The 13,590-nt window shown below is 40.2% G+C and overlaps 1 protein-coding gene across 1 annotated transcript; it reads left to right on the top strand.

Annotated features, from left to right (window-relative positions):
• The first annotated feature begins 2,603 nt into the window (after positions 1-2,603).
• LOC134861080 (calcitonin gene-related peptide type 1 receptor-like) lies at positions 2,604-10,368 on the top strand. Its single transcript, XM_063878085.1, has 13 exons — positions 2,604-2,770; positions 3,643-3,765; positions 4,252-4,402; positions 4,496-4,603; positions 5,405-5,517; positions 5,599-5,690; positions 5,773-5,899; positions 5,981-6,134; positions 7,543-7,603; positions 7,688-7,754; positions 7,875-8,093; positions 8,230-8,271; positions 8,402-10,368. Exons 2-13 carry the CDS (start codon positions 3,700-3,702, stop codon positions 8,606-8,608), a joined length of 1,407 nt encoding a protein of 468 aa, XP_063734155.1. The 5' UTR covers positions 2,604-2,770; positions 3,643-3,699; the 3' UTR covers positions 8,609-10,368.
• Positions 10,369-13,590: the final 3,222 nt, after the last annotated feature.

Below are 13,590 nucleotides of genomic sequence, written 5' to 3'. Positions count from 1 at the left end.
AAAGTATTTAAATACTTTCAATGTATTCCACATATATTTCACATCCTTAAATCTTTATTGTTGTTATTGTAAATATTCTTCTCTCTTTTTGCACTATTTTATTTATCTTATTTGCATGTATGTTGAGTTTTTGGAGGAGCATGGGATATAAGATTTTCATTGCCAACATATACGTTGTATATGCTGTGCATATGACCAATAAAACCTTGAAACCTTCAAAAGGTGCGCATGGCACAACCTATCCGCCTATAATGTGGTCCATGCAACACCTGCAGGCATTCATACAGAGCTCCATTGTGTGCCTAAATGAGACAATGTAGGCCTACCTGGTATTTCTGCTTGGGTATGTATGATTAGCCTATTTACACATGTCCTAAATAAAATCATTGTAGCCTAGCTCTCGAATGAGCCGGTCTTCGCAGCCACAGTTGTGCGTCTTTCACTAGCATACAATAACATGTGCGCACAAGAAACGTTTATGTTTTTATTTTTATCATGTCCCTTTACGGGTTCCGTACATATCTTAGAAAGGTAGCAAGTTGATCCATTTTGTTCTCTTTGAGGTTAAGTACCATAGTACTATCTGCGTCAAAGTCACTTCAACAAGATTTCAAAGCTCTGGTTATTGGGATCTTCTGCAAGGTCCTTCATGCACTTAGAGAGAAACTTGTGCAGCAGACAAACATCGCTTGTAAAGGGTCAAACCTGTGGTTTATTCCATTTTGCCTGTTGAAGTGTACCCAATGCAGCGCCTGAAATTGACTCTGTTTTCATACAAAATGGCAAACTGCTTGGCAGACTCTGCAACAGCATTGCATTGCAAAATGCCTGCATGTTCAATCATGCATCAGGATGACACAACCTAAAACAAAATGTGCTACCCAACAATATGAGGATGATGCAACACACACTCTACACTCGTTGCCATACTGGGACGTTCTCTGAATCACATCAAGACTACGCAACCTAAAACTAAATGTGGAAATGACGGCTGAAGATACAAAAAGTTACCTGTAACTCCTATAGTAATATGTGTGGCTCCACAGGACAGAGCTGGCCTTCTTTACCTGTCTGTTTTTTTAGTTTGCGCCCGATGCATCCTGAGTTAGAGAGAGAATCACCTTAAAGTTTCTGGCCCCTCCTCTCTAAGCACAAATGCTGTTGGACCAAAGGATTTCAGGAGGCATATAGGTGTGTTGGGAGCCTGATGTAAACTCACTGAATCACTTTTCCTGAACATCCTGCCACTGCAGAATAAAGATATGCATCAGTCAATGACCCTGTGGGAATTAAGGGTTAATGATAATTAGATCAGCAAACAGGGTGCAATGAAAATAGATGGTGCTTTGGATAGAACTATTATTCAAATGTAGTCAAGTTCAGACTGAATCTAGCTTGGTACTATTAGATATATATTTTATAATACTGTCTATCTTCATCCCTCCTTACATGAAGTTACTTAAATTATTTAAGCAAAAACTTTTCAGGATCAACACCTAAAGCAGAAACAAGGAAACAACGCTCATGAATTTTCTTTATGGTTTATATTGAATTCTTCTTTATTTTAAATACATTAATTTTTTTAATGCAGTACTTGGACACCTGATTTATCAAACTAAAATACAGTCTATGATTTTGATGATCAGCTTAAACAGTATTGGTAACTTTTACAAGACTTTTGATATGATACTTTAATATATCAAGAAACGCCGTGGCCATTGTAACCTGGATGCTGCTGCTGTTGAGCTTTACCAGCAGAGAGAGCCGTTGCTAAGGAATAGAAACTCTGTTGCCGATTGGTCTTCAATTTATAATTTTACATCAGTTATTAAATAAAAATGACCCTTTTTTGATCATATGTACTTTGTTTATAATAATAATAATAATAATAATAATAATAATAATAATAATAATAATAACAATAATAATTAATAGCCGGTCTGTAATATTTTAGGATTGGTACCCTTTTTTGCAACGGGAATATTACGATTATTTCTTTAATATTCGCTTTATTTTTACATTTAAATTATTTACTGTTTTACAATCTGTTCACAGCTTTGTACGTACGAATATAACTTATTTTTATACATTTTCTGCATTCCTCTTTGCACCTCTGTATATATTTATTACTTTATTCTAAAAATGTATTTCTGTTTATATTTTAGGCCAATGTTTGTCTAATTTTTGAGATTCTCGTGTCACTTTTACTTTGGTCATTTCCTTTGTTTTCTCATTTGATCAGCATTGCTGGAGCATATGATTCATGGCCGAAGACTGCTTCTCAGTATTTATTGACCGTATCATAATAAATTACTTGAATCATATTTTTAGTATTTCTTTCTGCCATGTAAATCATTTCCGTTTAATGAATATCCCCATTGCGCAACAATATCCTTGACCACAGCAGCTTTAGATTTAAAAAGTCCTGTGCAGAAACTTTGTATATGCAAAAAGGAAATTCATTCATTTGTCATGATTCAAAGACGAAACATCAACAGCCAGGACACTAAAGTTCATCATATATCATAAATAATATAAATGAGATGGTGTAATGGGCATTCTTCTGAAGGGATATCCCCTCTGTGATGTCATCCTGAGCAGCAGTCAGCTCTCCGCTGCTCAGTGTCGCTCGGACTCTGTTGTGAAACACTCACACTTCAGGATTACTCCAAAGGAAGCCTTCAAAACAGATATTCTCTATTCTCTGAACTCTCAGACTAAAGGAATAATCTTGAAGAAGTGGAAGCGTTGTGGTTTTGCTCCTGTGAAGGTACGTTTGTTACTGTTCTCAGGATTTAGACTGTTTGCTGTTCGAACACACTGGTACTCAGGAAAGGGGAAGCGTTGATTTATTCATGTCTTTTTGAAGTTTTCCTGCTTATGTGGACATAGGTCTATAAAAAAACATGAACAAAAATTACATTGTAATGATACCACTTCAAACAAATTAAACAACCAGGTAGGCCTACAGTACAACCAAAAACTCCTGCTTACCATCGCTATGTAACAAAGTCAAATGATTTATTGCTTTTTATTGTATTTAATGCTTTGCATGCAATAAATGCAACACATGTAATCACATGGCAGATCCCCTTGTATTAAAAGCGGTTGGCAAGGGTGCAGTTCATAATGAAAACATCCCAAAATACACCCATAGAGTGCGATTGAGAGGGACTTTTATTCCGTAAGATATTGAATATAATAACATTCAAACCATATTCCTGACTTACAACACAACCTGTCAATTGTTACAGCTTTCAATGTTTTTATTTTTGTAACCAACATTCGTCATCATTTCCATGACTGTCTCACCTCTTCAACACATCACTGCTTAACATCTGTATCATTTAGACAGATGTTTCACTCTACTACAGGGCATGCGTTGACTGCAATTGCCATAGTGATGTCTCTTGGCTAAACCTTGGTTAAACTTGCTCAACGTGCACAATAAGCATGCAGGAAGGAAGCTGAGGGGAACAGAGGAAGCTAAAGGTCACATCTGTAACCCCTAACATCTAAAAAGGGGTGACCTGCCTTTACAAACTGAAAACACGGGTTTGGAGACATAGTTGTACTCACAGTCTGACTTTTGAATAGGGCAAAGGTCACAATGTTTAAAATAAATATTGTTTTCCTGTACAGATCAAGTGTGGTTTTCTGAGCTACAAACTACCGTCTGCGTTCCTCAGAACATCCCCGATGATCAGAGCGCAGATGGATCTAAACTGCGCCATGTCTCTTCTGGTCTTTTGCACCCTCAATGAGGTATCCTAACTGTACCGTCGTCTGACAGAAATCTGTGGTTCTGGTTTAATATGTGAACTTTGCAAGCTTCACTGTTGATTTTTAGATAATTCATTCAGTTTTAAAAGAGGTTGTATACATATTTTTGTGTTTGTATTTTATGTATTGTAGGCATTAGAGAAAAGACGGTCCCCTGTGGATAATCTACAGAAAATGATTTGACCAAGTTAACTGCTTCCAGAAATCTCCCCTTCATGAATATTTAAATCCTCCAACTGTCATTAAAGGGACACTCCAGTGTCATTTCGATAAAGTTGGGTTAGGGTTAGGGTTAGGGTTAGGGTTGTTATTTTCCCAAGTGGCCCAGAACACATTTTCTCCTGCTTGAAAATGTGGACTTGCAATGAAATGATCTTAATTGTGTATTTTATCCACATAAATTCTCATTTTTTATTATCACTAATCTCTATACATGTGTGTGTTTGCATTCCTATGTTTTGTCGCAAGCTGCTTGTAGTGGCGACCCCTGAAGACGACTTGCAGGAGCATCTGAACCATCGTGGCGAGCATCGGGCGACACAGAATCAAATCACCACGGCCCAGTACGAGTGTTTCCAGAGGATGCTACAAGATTCCCACCGCCGAACCAAAGCTATCGGTGAGAGAGTGATTCCCAAGACCCTGGGACTGATTCTGATATTTCCCATATGAAGTCACTCTAACATATCCGTGTGTGTTCTGCTGTGAGCAGGGCCAGTGTGCAACACCACGTGGGACGGGTGGCTTTGCTGGGATGAAACTGAAGCTGGACCAACAGAGCAGAGCTGTCCAGACTACTATAAAGATTTTGATCCTCATGGTACAGTCCTGGGCCCACTGTGATTTCTGTGAACATATATGAACCTTTGCTAACTTTAAAACCTTTAATATTTTAGTATTCTTAAGTTGAGACTGTCATTTACCAATTAATGGCAAAACAATAACCACGATAAGAATAATTTCTATAGTCTTTAGATGTTGAAGCTCCTCAGCTAGCCTTCTGATTTTGGTTGGGAAACCTTTACTCCTTTCAAAGATAAATATCAATCGCATAAAACACACAGGATGGCAGGGGGAAACAGCCTCTTTACATCTCATCTCATTCTTTTATACATGCTGCATCATATATGCTTAACCCATTTCTACTTAAAAATTAAGGGAAAGACTAAATATACTACTTAGAACACATTTCTGAAATAGTTTTTCCCCTAGTGTCAGATCTCTGAAAAGTTACATATATGTCACATTTGGCGTTAATGGTAAAGTAATTTTTTATATATCTTTTTAAGGTTAGGTTAAATAAATAAGAACTTATTATGTTAGCATTATAATTCATAAATGGCTTGAATCTTACCTTTAGCAACAAAAAAAACAAGCTTTAAAAATGAGTTAAATCAGTCCCATGTGTTAGCCTGGCACATGGACATCTTGGACATGTTGTTAAGGCAACACAAACCCGTCATGATGCTCAGTATGTGTCACTTAGGAACTTCATGAGTTAAAATCAAGGGGGAAGCTGTATGAGGAACTTTTCAGAACATTTAAATGTCCTGGAACATCTGTGTCTCTGTGGGAGAATCCAAACCCAAACGGAAATGTAATTTTGCAAATGTGTTGACAGCAATGGCCTCAAAGGTGTGCTCAGAAACAGGCGAGTGGGGACGCCACCCCGAGAGCAACCGGACGTGGACCAACTTCACAAACTGCCAAGCCAACACAACGCATCACGGGAAGGTAAGGAGGAGTAAAGATATTAACCTTATATAAAGCAGCTTTTACTCTGAAGAGGTATTCATTTTTTTGTTTTTCTTGCAGGCGGCAATGACTCACTTCTACCTGGTCATGATTGGTCACGGCCTGTCGCTGGTGTCCCTGCTCATATCGTTAGCAATATTCTTCCATTTTAAGTAAGCATCAAATGTGTAGTTAGCTTTTACATGCTCCTAAATGTTATTATTTCTTACAAATATGTATGGATCATTTATCCAGGAGTCTGAGCTGCCAGAGGATAACGCTCCACAAAAACCTCTTCCTCTCCTTCGTGCTGAACTCCATCATCACTGTTGTCTGGCTTACAACCGTGGTGAAGAAACAGGGTCACACGTACAACGATTCTGTAAGTCATCCCTCTTTCTAGTTGATTAGTGTTTTAATTTTCCTTAAAAACATGAATACTGATTTGTATCTTCCCTTCCAGGCCAGCTGCAAGCTGCTCATGTTCATCCACCTGTACCTGCTGAGCTGCAACTACTTCTGGATGCTGTGCGAGGGCATCTACCTGCACACCCTGATCGTGGTGGCTGTGTTTGCAGAAAAACAACACCTCATGTGGTACTACCTGCTGGGCTGGGGTACGTCAAGACAGAGGTGGAAAAATAGATTTACTCAAGTACTCAAGTACAGTTTTGAGATACAGTACTTAGGGGGAGAAACCATCTGGAGTAAATTCACAAGCTACCCTGCAGTATACAAAGTCATTAGAACTAGCAGCACCTTTGCCAGCTGTGATAACACTTTAATGATCAATAATTATAAAATGTATCAGATATATTATTCTGAAATGGACCAATCTGCACAATGACTACTTTTACTGTCGCTACTTTAAATACATTTTGATGCTACCTTTACTTGAGGAACATTTTGAATGCAGGACTTTTACTGTAACAGAGTATTCCTACACTCTGGTACTTCTACTTTTAAGATCTGTACTTCATCCAAAGTAGTGTTGTAGTACTCGAGACCGGTCTTGGTCTTGTCTCAGAATCGACTGCATTTATACTCGGTCTTGTCTCGGTCTCTGTTCTATAGGACTCAAGATTTTGTGTCAAGACCGGTCAAGACCCCGGCTGTGGCTGAGGATGTGATTGGACGTAAAACGTTTCAAATGCAACCAATAACGTGACTTCACAGACTTTGAAGCAATCATGAGACTGGATCTTTTACTCATGTGCCACAATGTTTGTTAACATGGGGTGGTCTATGATGGCTGCTCCCACCTGACCTCTCCCCACCCCATCCACACACACTCGGCCGTGAAGTGAAGATGTCGGAAAATTCAACAATAATTCAATTTGGGTTCGCAAATCACAAAAATTAAATCTGTGATTTTTAAAATGAAAAATAATCACTTCTTGAATAAATATGATGAAGCCAAATGTATATCTCAATGTTTGAACCTGGGTGTTTTTGTGATGATGTGGATCTTTCAGATCAAATTCACCATGGAATCTTCCACATTTTATTGTAAGTGTATTATGTCCGGTCTTGATTCGGTCTCAACCTGCCTTGGTCTTGACATAATCTTGGCTTATTAAAGTCTTGGTCTTGTCTTGGTCTTGGTACACTCCGGTCTTGGTCTTGTCTTGGTCTTGGTACACTCCGGTCTTGGTCTTGGTCTTGGTACACTCCAGTCTTGGTCTTGGTACACTCCAGTCTTGGTCTTGTCTTGGTCTTGTCTTGGTCTTGTCTTGGTCTTGTCTTGGTCTTGGTCTTGACTTGGTCTTGGTCATGACTTGGTCTCGGTAAAGCTGGTCATGAGTACAACACAAATCCACAATATTACATGTCCCCCCTTTTCCTCACAACATAAGACATCTAGCATAAAGTTCATTAAAAAGAAACGTAGTGGTCAAATTCACATTGGGTTCTTTGTTCTGTCTGCTGTATTGTATTGGCTTTGGTTAAGGGAGTGGTCTGTACCTGACTGACAGTCCAGGCGGTCCGGAGGATGGCAGTAAATGTTGTCATTGCGTTCTGCAGGTTTTCCTCTGGTGCCAGCAGTGATTCATTCCATAGCGCGCTACTCCTTCTACAACGACAAGTGAGTCTTTGAAATCATGATGACCATCTCTAAACACATCATAAAGTCGTGTGTTTTCATAAATGATGATGTGATTTTGTGCAGATGTTGGGTCAGCTCAGATACTTCCTTGCTGTACATTGTCCATGGCCCCACCTGCGCAGCTTTGGTGGTAAGATTTACTGAGCCTCTAAAGACTCCTGCCAAGACATTTTTTTGCCATCCATGAAAGTGATAAAAATGGTTATCACCGTGCCAAACTTTAGCCTAACACATTCTCTTTGGTTTCCAGGTGAATCTCTTCTTCCTGCTGAACATCGTGCGGGTTCTCATCACGAAGCTGAGAGTGACGCATCAGGCCGAGTCCAGCCTCTACATGCGTGCGGTGAGGGCCACACTTATCCTCATCCCCCTGCTGGGCATCCAGTTTGTGCTGCTCCCCTACAAGCCCCAAGACCACTGGGTCTCTGAGGTCTACCTGTACGTCACGGAGATCCTCATGCATTACCAGGTAATTGTGCCTTGATATTAAAATCTGTGCTCTTAACGGCAATATCCTGAATAAAAGTGTTGCTTAAAGTGACATTTATTGAATAAGTGGCCCAGGAGGCACCTGTTTGAGCCTCCTATCTTGGGTATTTTTACAGGGTCTCTTGGTTTCCACAATATTCTGCTTCTTCAACGGAGAGGTGAGTATTGAGCTTGATTCAGCAATGACTTGGACGCTTCAATGATGGTGCATAATGACGCATAAAATATCTTTGTTTGTAGCTTCCAAAAGATGAAACAGTATTTGCATCAGCCTGTCTCTCCCTGCAGGTTCAGAGCGTCCTGCGAAGGAACTGGAACCAGCAGCGGATGCAGTTTGCCGGCACATTCGCCAACGCCGAGTTCTTCCGCTCTGCCTCCTACGTGGCGTCGTCGCTCACCGAGGTCCACCGCTGCTACAGCATTGAGAGCCACACCGAGCACATGAACGGCAAGAGCTACTCCGACATCTTCAGATCGGACAGCCCCTTCGTGTGAAGGACGTGCGTGAGACTCACCGTTTCTCCGACCTCTACCAAGACATCACCAAGAACGACGTCTTTTTGGGAGTACTACCGTTCATGGGAAAAGAATACAAACTTATCGGTGTTTTTTTTTATTATTATCTCTCAGCCAAAAAAACTAACCGTTTTTACCCTTTTTCACAAATATTACCAAAACAGAAGGAGCTTGACACCCTACAAATATTAAAAGGACTATTTTTGGACGAAGGGAAGAATATAACGGTGTCACTGAAGCATCAACATTAAAAAGGATTTAATGCTTTTTTCCCATCGTGTGGATTAACTTGAAGATACTATTTTAACATGGGTGGTTGGTTCCATGGAAAGGTTATGCACGAAAACCCTGTTGAACCAAGTTTCCAGATGTGAAAAAGCATGTCAGGTGTTAGTTATCAGCACATCACTTGTCGTCAGTTAGCAGGAGTTAGCTGGCGAACTTGAAATAACAAACATAAGATGAAAAGTAAAACTTTATGCCAATCGGTCAAGAACATAAAAGAAGAAGCATTCTTCTTGTTGTCAGAACGACACACAAATAAAGCAAATAATCAGCTTCCTTGCTTTGCTAAATTTCATTCATGCTTTTTAACTACTTTTAATTGAAAGCATACTCAGAGTTTTCTATTTATGTCCTTAATCTAGGTAGAAAATAATTAGGTTAATGACAAACTCAGAAACATAAGCTGAACTACTAGACTGTTGTTCCTCATATCTGATATTCCAAAATGCTGGAGAGTCACAGAAGAAAATGTCTTGTATGAATATGACATATAAAGCCTTAAGTGAACTTTATATATTTTCCAGAACTTTGTACAGTACTTATATTACGTCTTTAATGTCCACAGACTGCAACTGGTTACTCACTGTATAATCAGCAGGAACTGAAAAGAGGATTGACTGAGAAGACAAAGTTTGTCTCCTCTAGTAAAAAAAAAAAGAAGTTTCCGTTCGATTGAAGAGCTGCTGGTTTCAGCCTTTCAAAACAGGAAGTAAACGTTTTCACTTGTCGAGGTTTGGATGAGAGGATCAAAACCTGACTTTTGTGTCTGTTTACTAACAATGAGCTTAGCTTAGCTTAGCATAAAGACCAGGAACTAAACCTTTAAATATGCAGCACTGAATATGTTATAATGCTAAAAAATAACTAAATTTACAAAACACTATCTCTACAACAACTTCTAAACGGCTTGATGTCGCGTGTGTTGTATTTAGCTAGAAAATATACTTTAAATACAAACCTGTGCTCAACACACAGTCAATATTTATTATACGTTACACTGGACATGTAGTGTGTGTGACACTGTTCTAATAGATTGTTTTTCTGGCTTTGATGGGTTCGAAAGACTGGAAAAGCGCTGTATAAATGACATCCATTTAACATCTGCCGTTGAGTATGCAAAGTTAGCTTAACTAACTAAATTATCTTAGCATAGCATACAGAGAAAGCAATTTCTCCAAAGAAAACACTTAAAAAGATTCTAGCTTGGGTTTTTCCACACACAGAATCTCAATAATAAAATGGCTTTGTATTAACACAGGCTACTTTGAAAGGAGATGGAAATATATGATCTAAAATATTCTAAATCAATCATTTGAATCACAGCCGTGTGTGTTTTAATGTGCTGTCAAACACAATCATTCTGAATCTCATTTTTGTATCATAGTTCTGTCAATAAATGCTTGTTAATAGTGAAGGAATAATGCTGTAAATAAAAACAAGCTGTTTTAAACTGAGATTCAGAAACAAAGAGTCGCTGCATTTGTTTTCCCTCCCTTAAAGACAAATTAAATAAAAGATCTAACTGTGTTTTCTTTCCCACATCATTTAATTGAGGGCGGGATTTCCTCGTGTGACCTTGGAAAACGTTTCCCACTGAAATGAATATTGTTTCCAGACAAAGCAGGGCGTGCTGCTGTCTGTTCCTCATCCAGAAGCCTGTACGGGACCAGGTGCGATTAGGAAGTCCCAAAGGAAAAGGGCCGTATCTATTCTTTCTCTGCAGCGTTTCTCGAACTCTAAAGCTGCTGAATCGCTTAGCGTGCCACTTTCCCTTTGACTGTCTGCAGAGCCAAGATGATCAGAAGCATGTGTGTGAGGGTTTGTTGTTGTAAGGGATATTTATGAGCTGTCTGCATGCTCTTCATGATCTCAGTCCCGAAGTGTGCAGAACACTAAACATGTGACAACACAACTTTACATGCATCATGTAACACCAATATGTGAAATATGGTATCCTGTTTGGTTTCTAAAGGCAAACACTGAGATAAAAAAGCACATTTAAGACAGCTCGAGATGTTTTAGTTGTTACCTACACCAGTCCCCCCCCCCCCCCCCCTTTTTTTTATTTACCTCAGTGGGAACCGGAGCAGTGGCTGTATTGCAGGCTTCCTGTTTCTAAGAATAAACTGCAATTGAACTTTTGATCTGGTAGCAAACACTTCCTCAGTCTTACGACTTATCGTGTTTACGGCCTTCCCTTCCGCATGCTTCCACTAAATCCTAAAGCATTCAGCCGATGTTTTGGATGCATTTCCATCGTGCTAAATTCTAGGTATTTTCTCAGGGACATTTCCACAGGAAAGGGCTGAATGGAGTCATAATAAAGCCACATGAACATGGAGGCAAAGCCACAGCAAAGCTGCAGAACCCTTTTGGAAACAATCGCATAAATCAATTAGCTTTAATTTGGCTGACGAATGGGGAGTCATTTTCCCTGGAGTGTCTGACAAACAGTGACTCAATATGACATTCCTGAGGAGCTTGGTTTGTCCCAAAAGCAGAAATATATACACAGTTTGTTTCACACTTTCAATTCCGGGCCAAGATTGCAGAAGGTACTTGCCAGTATGTATTTATAGGGCTAAGGGTCTATATTAAGACTATATTTTCTCTTTTAAACGGCAATAGTTTTTTTATCGCAGTACCAATTTTATTTTTATTTTTATATATGTTTATGTATGCACCATAACACCAAGTCAAATTCCTCGTGTGTTAACCAACTTGGCAATAAACCTGATTCTGATTAATATGGGGTTAAGATTAGTTTTATCGGACATTCAAAGTGATTTTTTACTTCATTCAAACGGGACATTTCCTTGGAAAAAAACTTCCAGGCACGGGATATGATTCATTTCAGCTTCCAACTACAGAGATTGTTGTATGCTAGCAATGCAAAGTGCCTAATAACAACAAGTAGACCCTTCAGAAACAGAACATGAGCGAGAGGATGTCAATACCTCAAGACATGGTTTGATTAACTGGATATTTATGGGAAAGATTTACAAAAATAAGATCATTAGCATTAAAGCTGAGGAAATGCTGATCCTTTCGGAGGAAGAATGACTGAACTTGGAACAATAAGCAGCAGACGTTTCCAGTAAAGCCCCTTAATTAAAAACTTTAGATTTCTGGCCGAAGCGAAGTCCGAAAACAAAGCTCTGTGTCTCATAGCGTGATGAGACCACTTGAGCGTGGGGATGTCTCACTCTGGAGAACAATGGACGGAGTTCTTGGCGGTGCTGGAGGGTGTGGAGGGCGTACGGTACAGGGGTGAGCAATGTGGCCCGGCTGCGTGATGTGACCCGGGGTCTGGGCGGGACTGCAGGAAGTCTGCTGCTCGCTGCACGGCCCTTTCAGAGTGCCGTCGTAGGGTCGGGAATGATCTGAGTGATGTCAACACTTGGGTAGCTGCACTGCTTCGGTGTGTCTTGAGCTCATCGTGTGGAGGGTTCACTTCCACAGCCCGGGCCAGGGGCGTAGTGCCCTTTTCTTTTCTTTCTGGCCCCTGCAGCTGTGGGCCAGATGTTGCCACCTTTCAGCCCAGCTGCTGCCACCTTTCAGCCCAGCTGCATTCATATTGAATGCCTCAGTCTGATTATTAAACGTTTTTAGGGTCTAATATTTTCACTCCGGGTGTTCGGGTTGCACTACACTTCCAGATCTATTAGTGACGTACCAATGACAATTAGTTTGAATAAATCATTAACATTTAAAGAACTGATTTGATCTCTATAATAATATAGATTTTAAAATACATCGTGCATATCGAAGTGTCTCATTTCTGTCCACAGCACGGTATCTACTCGTACGAGGCGCTTGCTCTCGTCTTCAGCTGCCTGATGCCAACAGGAACTCCCTCGCTACTCCCCCACTTTCCTGCCATTGTTCTTCCCCCCTGCCACCAGGCGCACGCTCCTCCCAGGATCTGTGAAAGGTGGGATGTTAAAGCGGCCCACTTCCCTTAGGGTCGGTGGAAGAGGGGTGTGTGTTAGCACCCTTTGGTGTGTGGGAATCTGATTTAATTTAACTTTTGGAATTTCAAATCTGTAGAAAAAATAACAAACAACTGTGCAATATGCATCCTTGAGAATCGGACAACATCCTCCCACAATGCACTGCGTACTTTAATCAGGCTGAACAATCCCAACACTTTCCGCTCATTCTAGCACTGTGTTTTGATGCCTTGCACTATATGTCAGGCCGGCAGAGGGACCCTTTCTCATGATCCCTTCCCCGTGTTCTTTAAGTGTCAGTGAGGTGGGGTTGGAGGGGGCACAGGAAGGAAAGGAGTAGCTGGGAAATCTCATCGAGGCTCCTCGGCGAACAAGAGACACCCCAGCCATGATCTGGGCGTCGCTGCCAAATGGTATCAGGGTCGCAGACTCCATCGGTCAGCGTGTGTGTGAGGCACATCCAGCTGAACTCACTATCACACAACAAAATCAAACTTTAAAAAAGGAAGACAAATCCCCAGTGACATCATCAATAGGTACATAAATCATTCAATTAAGATCAAGATTGTGGATTTATCTTTACCATTCTGCACTCACCTGGGATATTTCCTGTGAACATATTGAAACCATTTAAATGGACTTCCAGTAAAAAAGTGTGGTTAAGGTTTGAATTTCAAACAGTTTTCTGCGTGTAAATCTGTCCCGTTCTGGGGCTTATTGAAA

This window comes from Eleginops maclovinus, chromosome 24 (assembly GCF_036324505.1).
Source record: "Eleginops maclovinus isolate JMC-PN-2008 ecotype Puerto Natales chromosome 24, JC_Emac_rtc_rv5, whole genome shotgun sequence".
NCBI classification, from domain to species: domain Eukaryota; kingdom Metazoa; phylum Chordata; class Actinopteri; order Perciformes; family Eleginopidae; genus Eleginops; species Eleginops maclovinus.
This window is presented reverse-complemented; position numbering and strand designations above follow the sequence as displayed.

Coding starts and splice junctions, on each gene's coding strand:
- LOC134861080 (XM_063878085.1), top strand. CDS start 3,700: ATGATCAGAGCGCAGATGGATCTAAACTGCGCCATGTCTCTTCTGGTC. Junction 5,518..5,598: donor ACACAACGCATCACGGGAAG/GTAAGGAGGAGT, acceptor TTTTTCTTGCAG/GCGGCAATGACTCACTTCTA. Junction 8,272..8,401: donor TCTGCTTCTTCAACGGAGAG/GTGAGTATTGAG, acceptor CTCTCCCTGCAG/GTTCAGAGCGTCCTGCGAAG.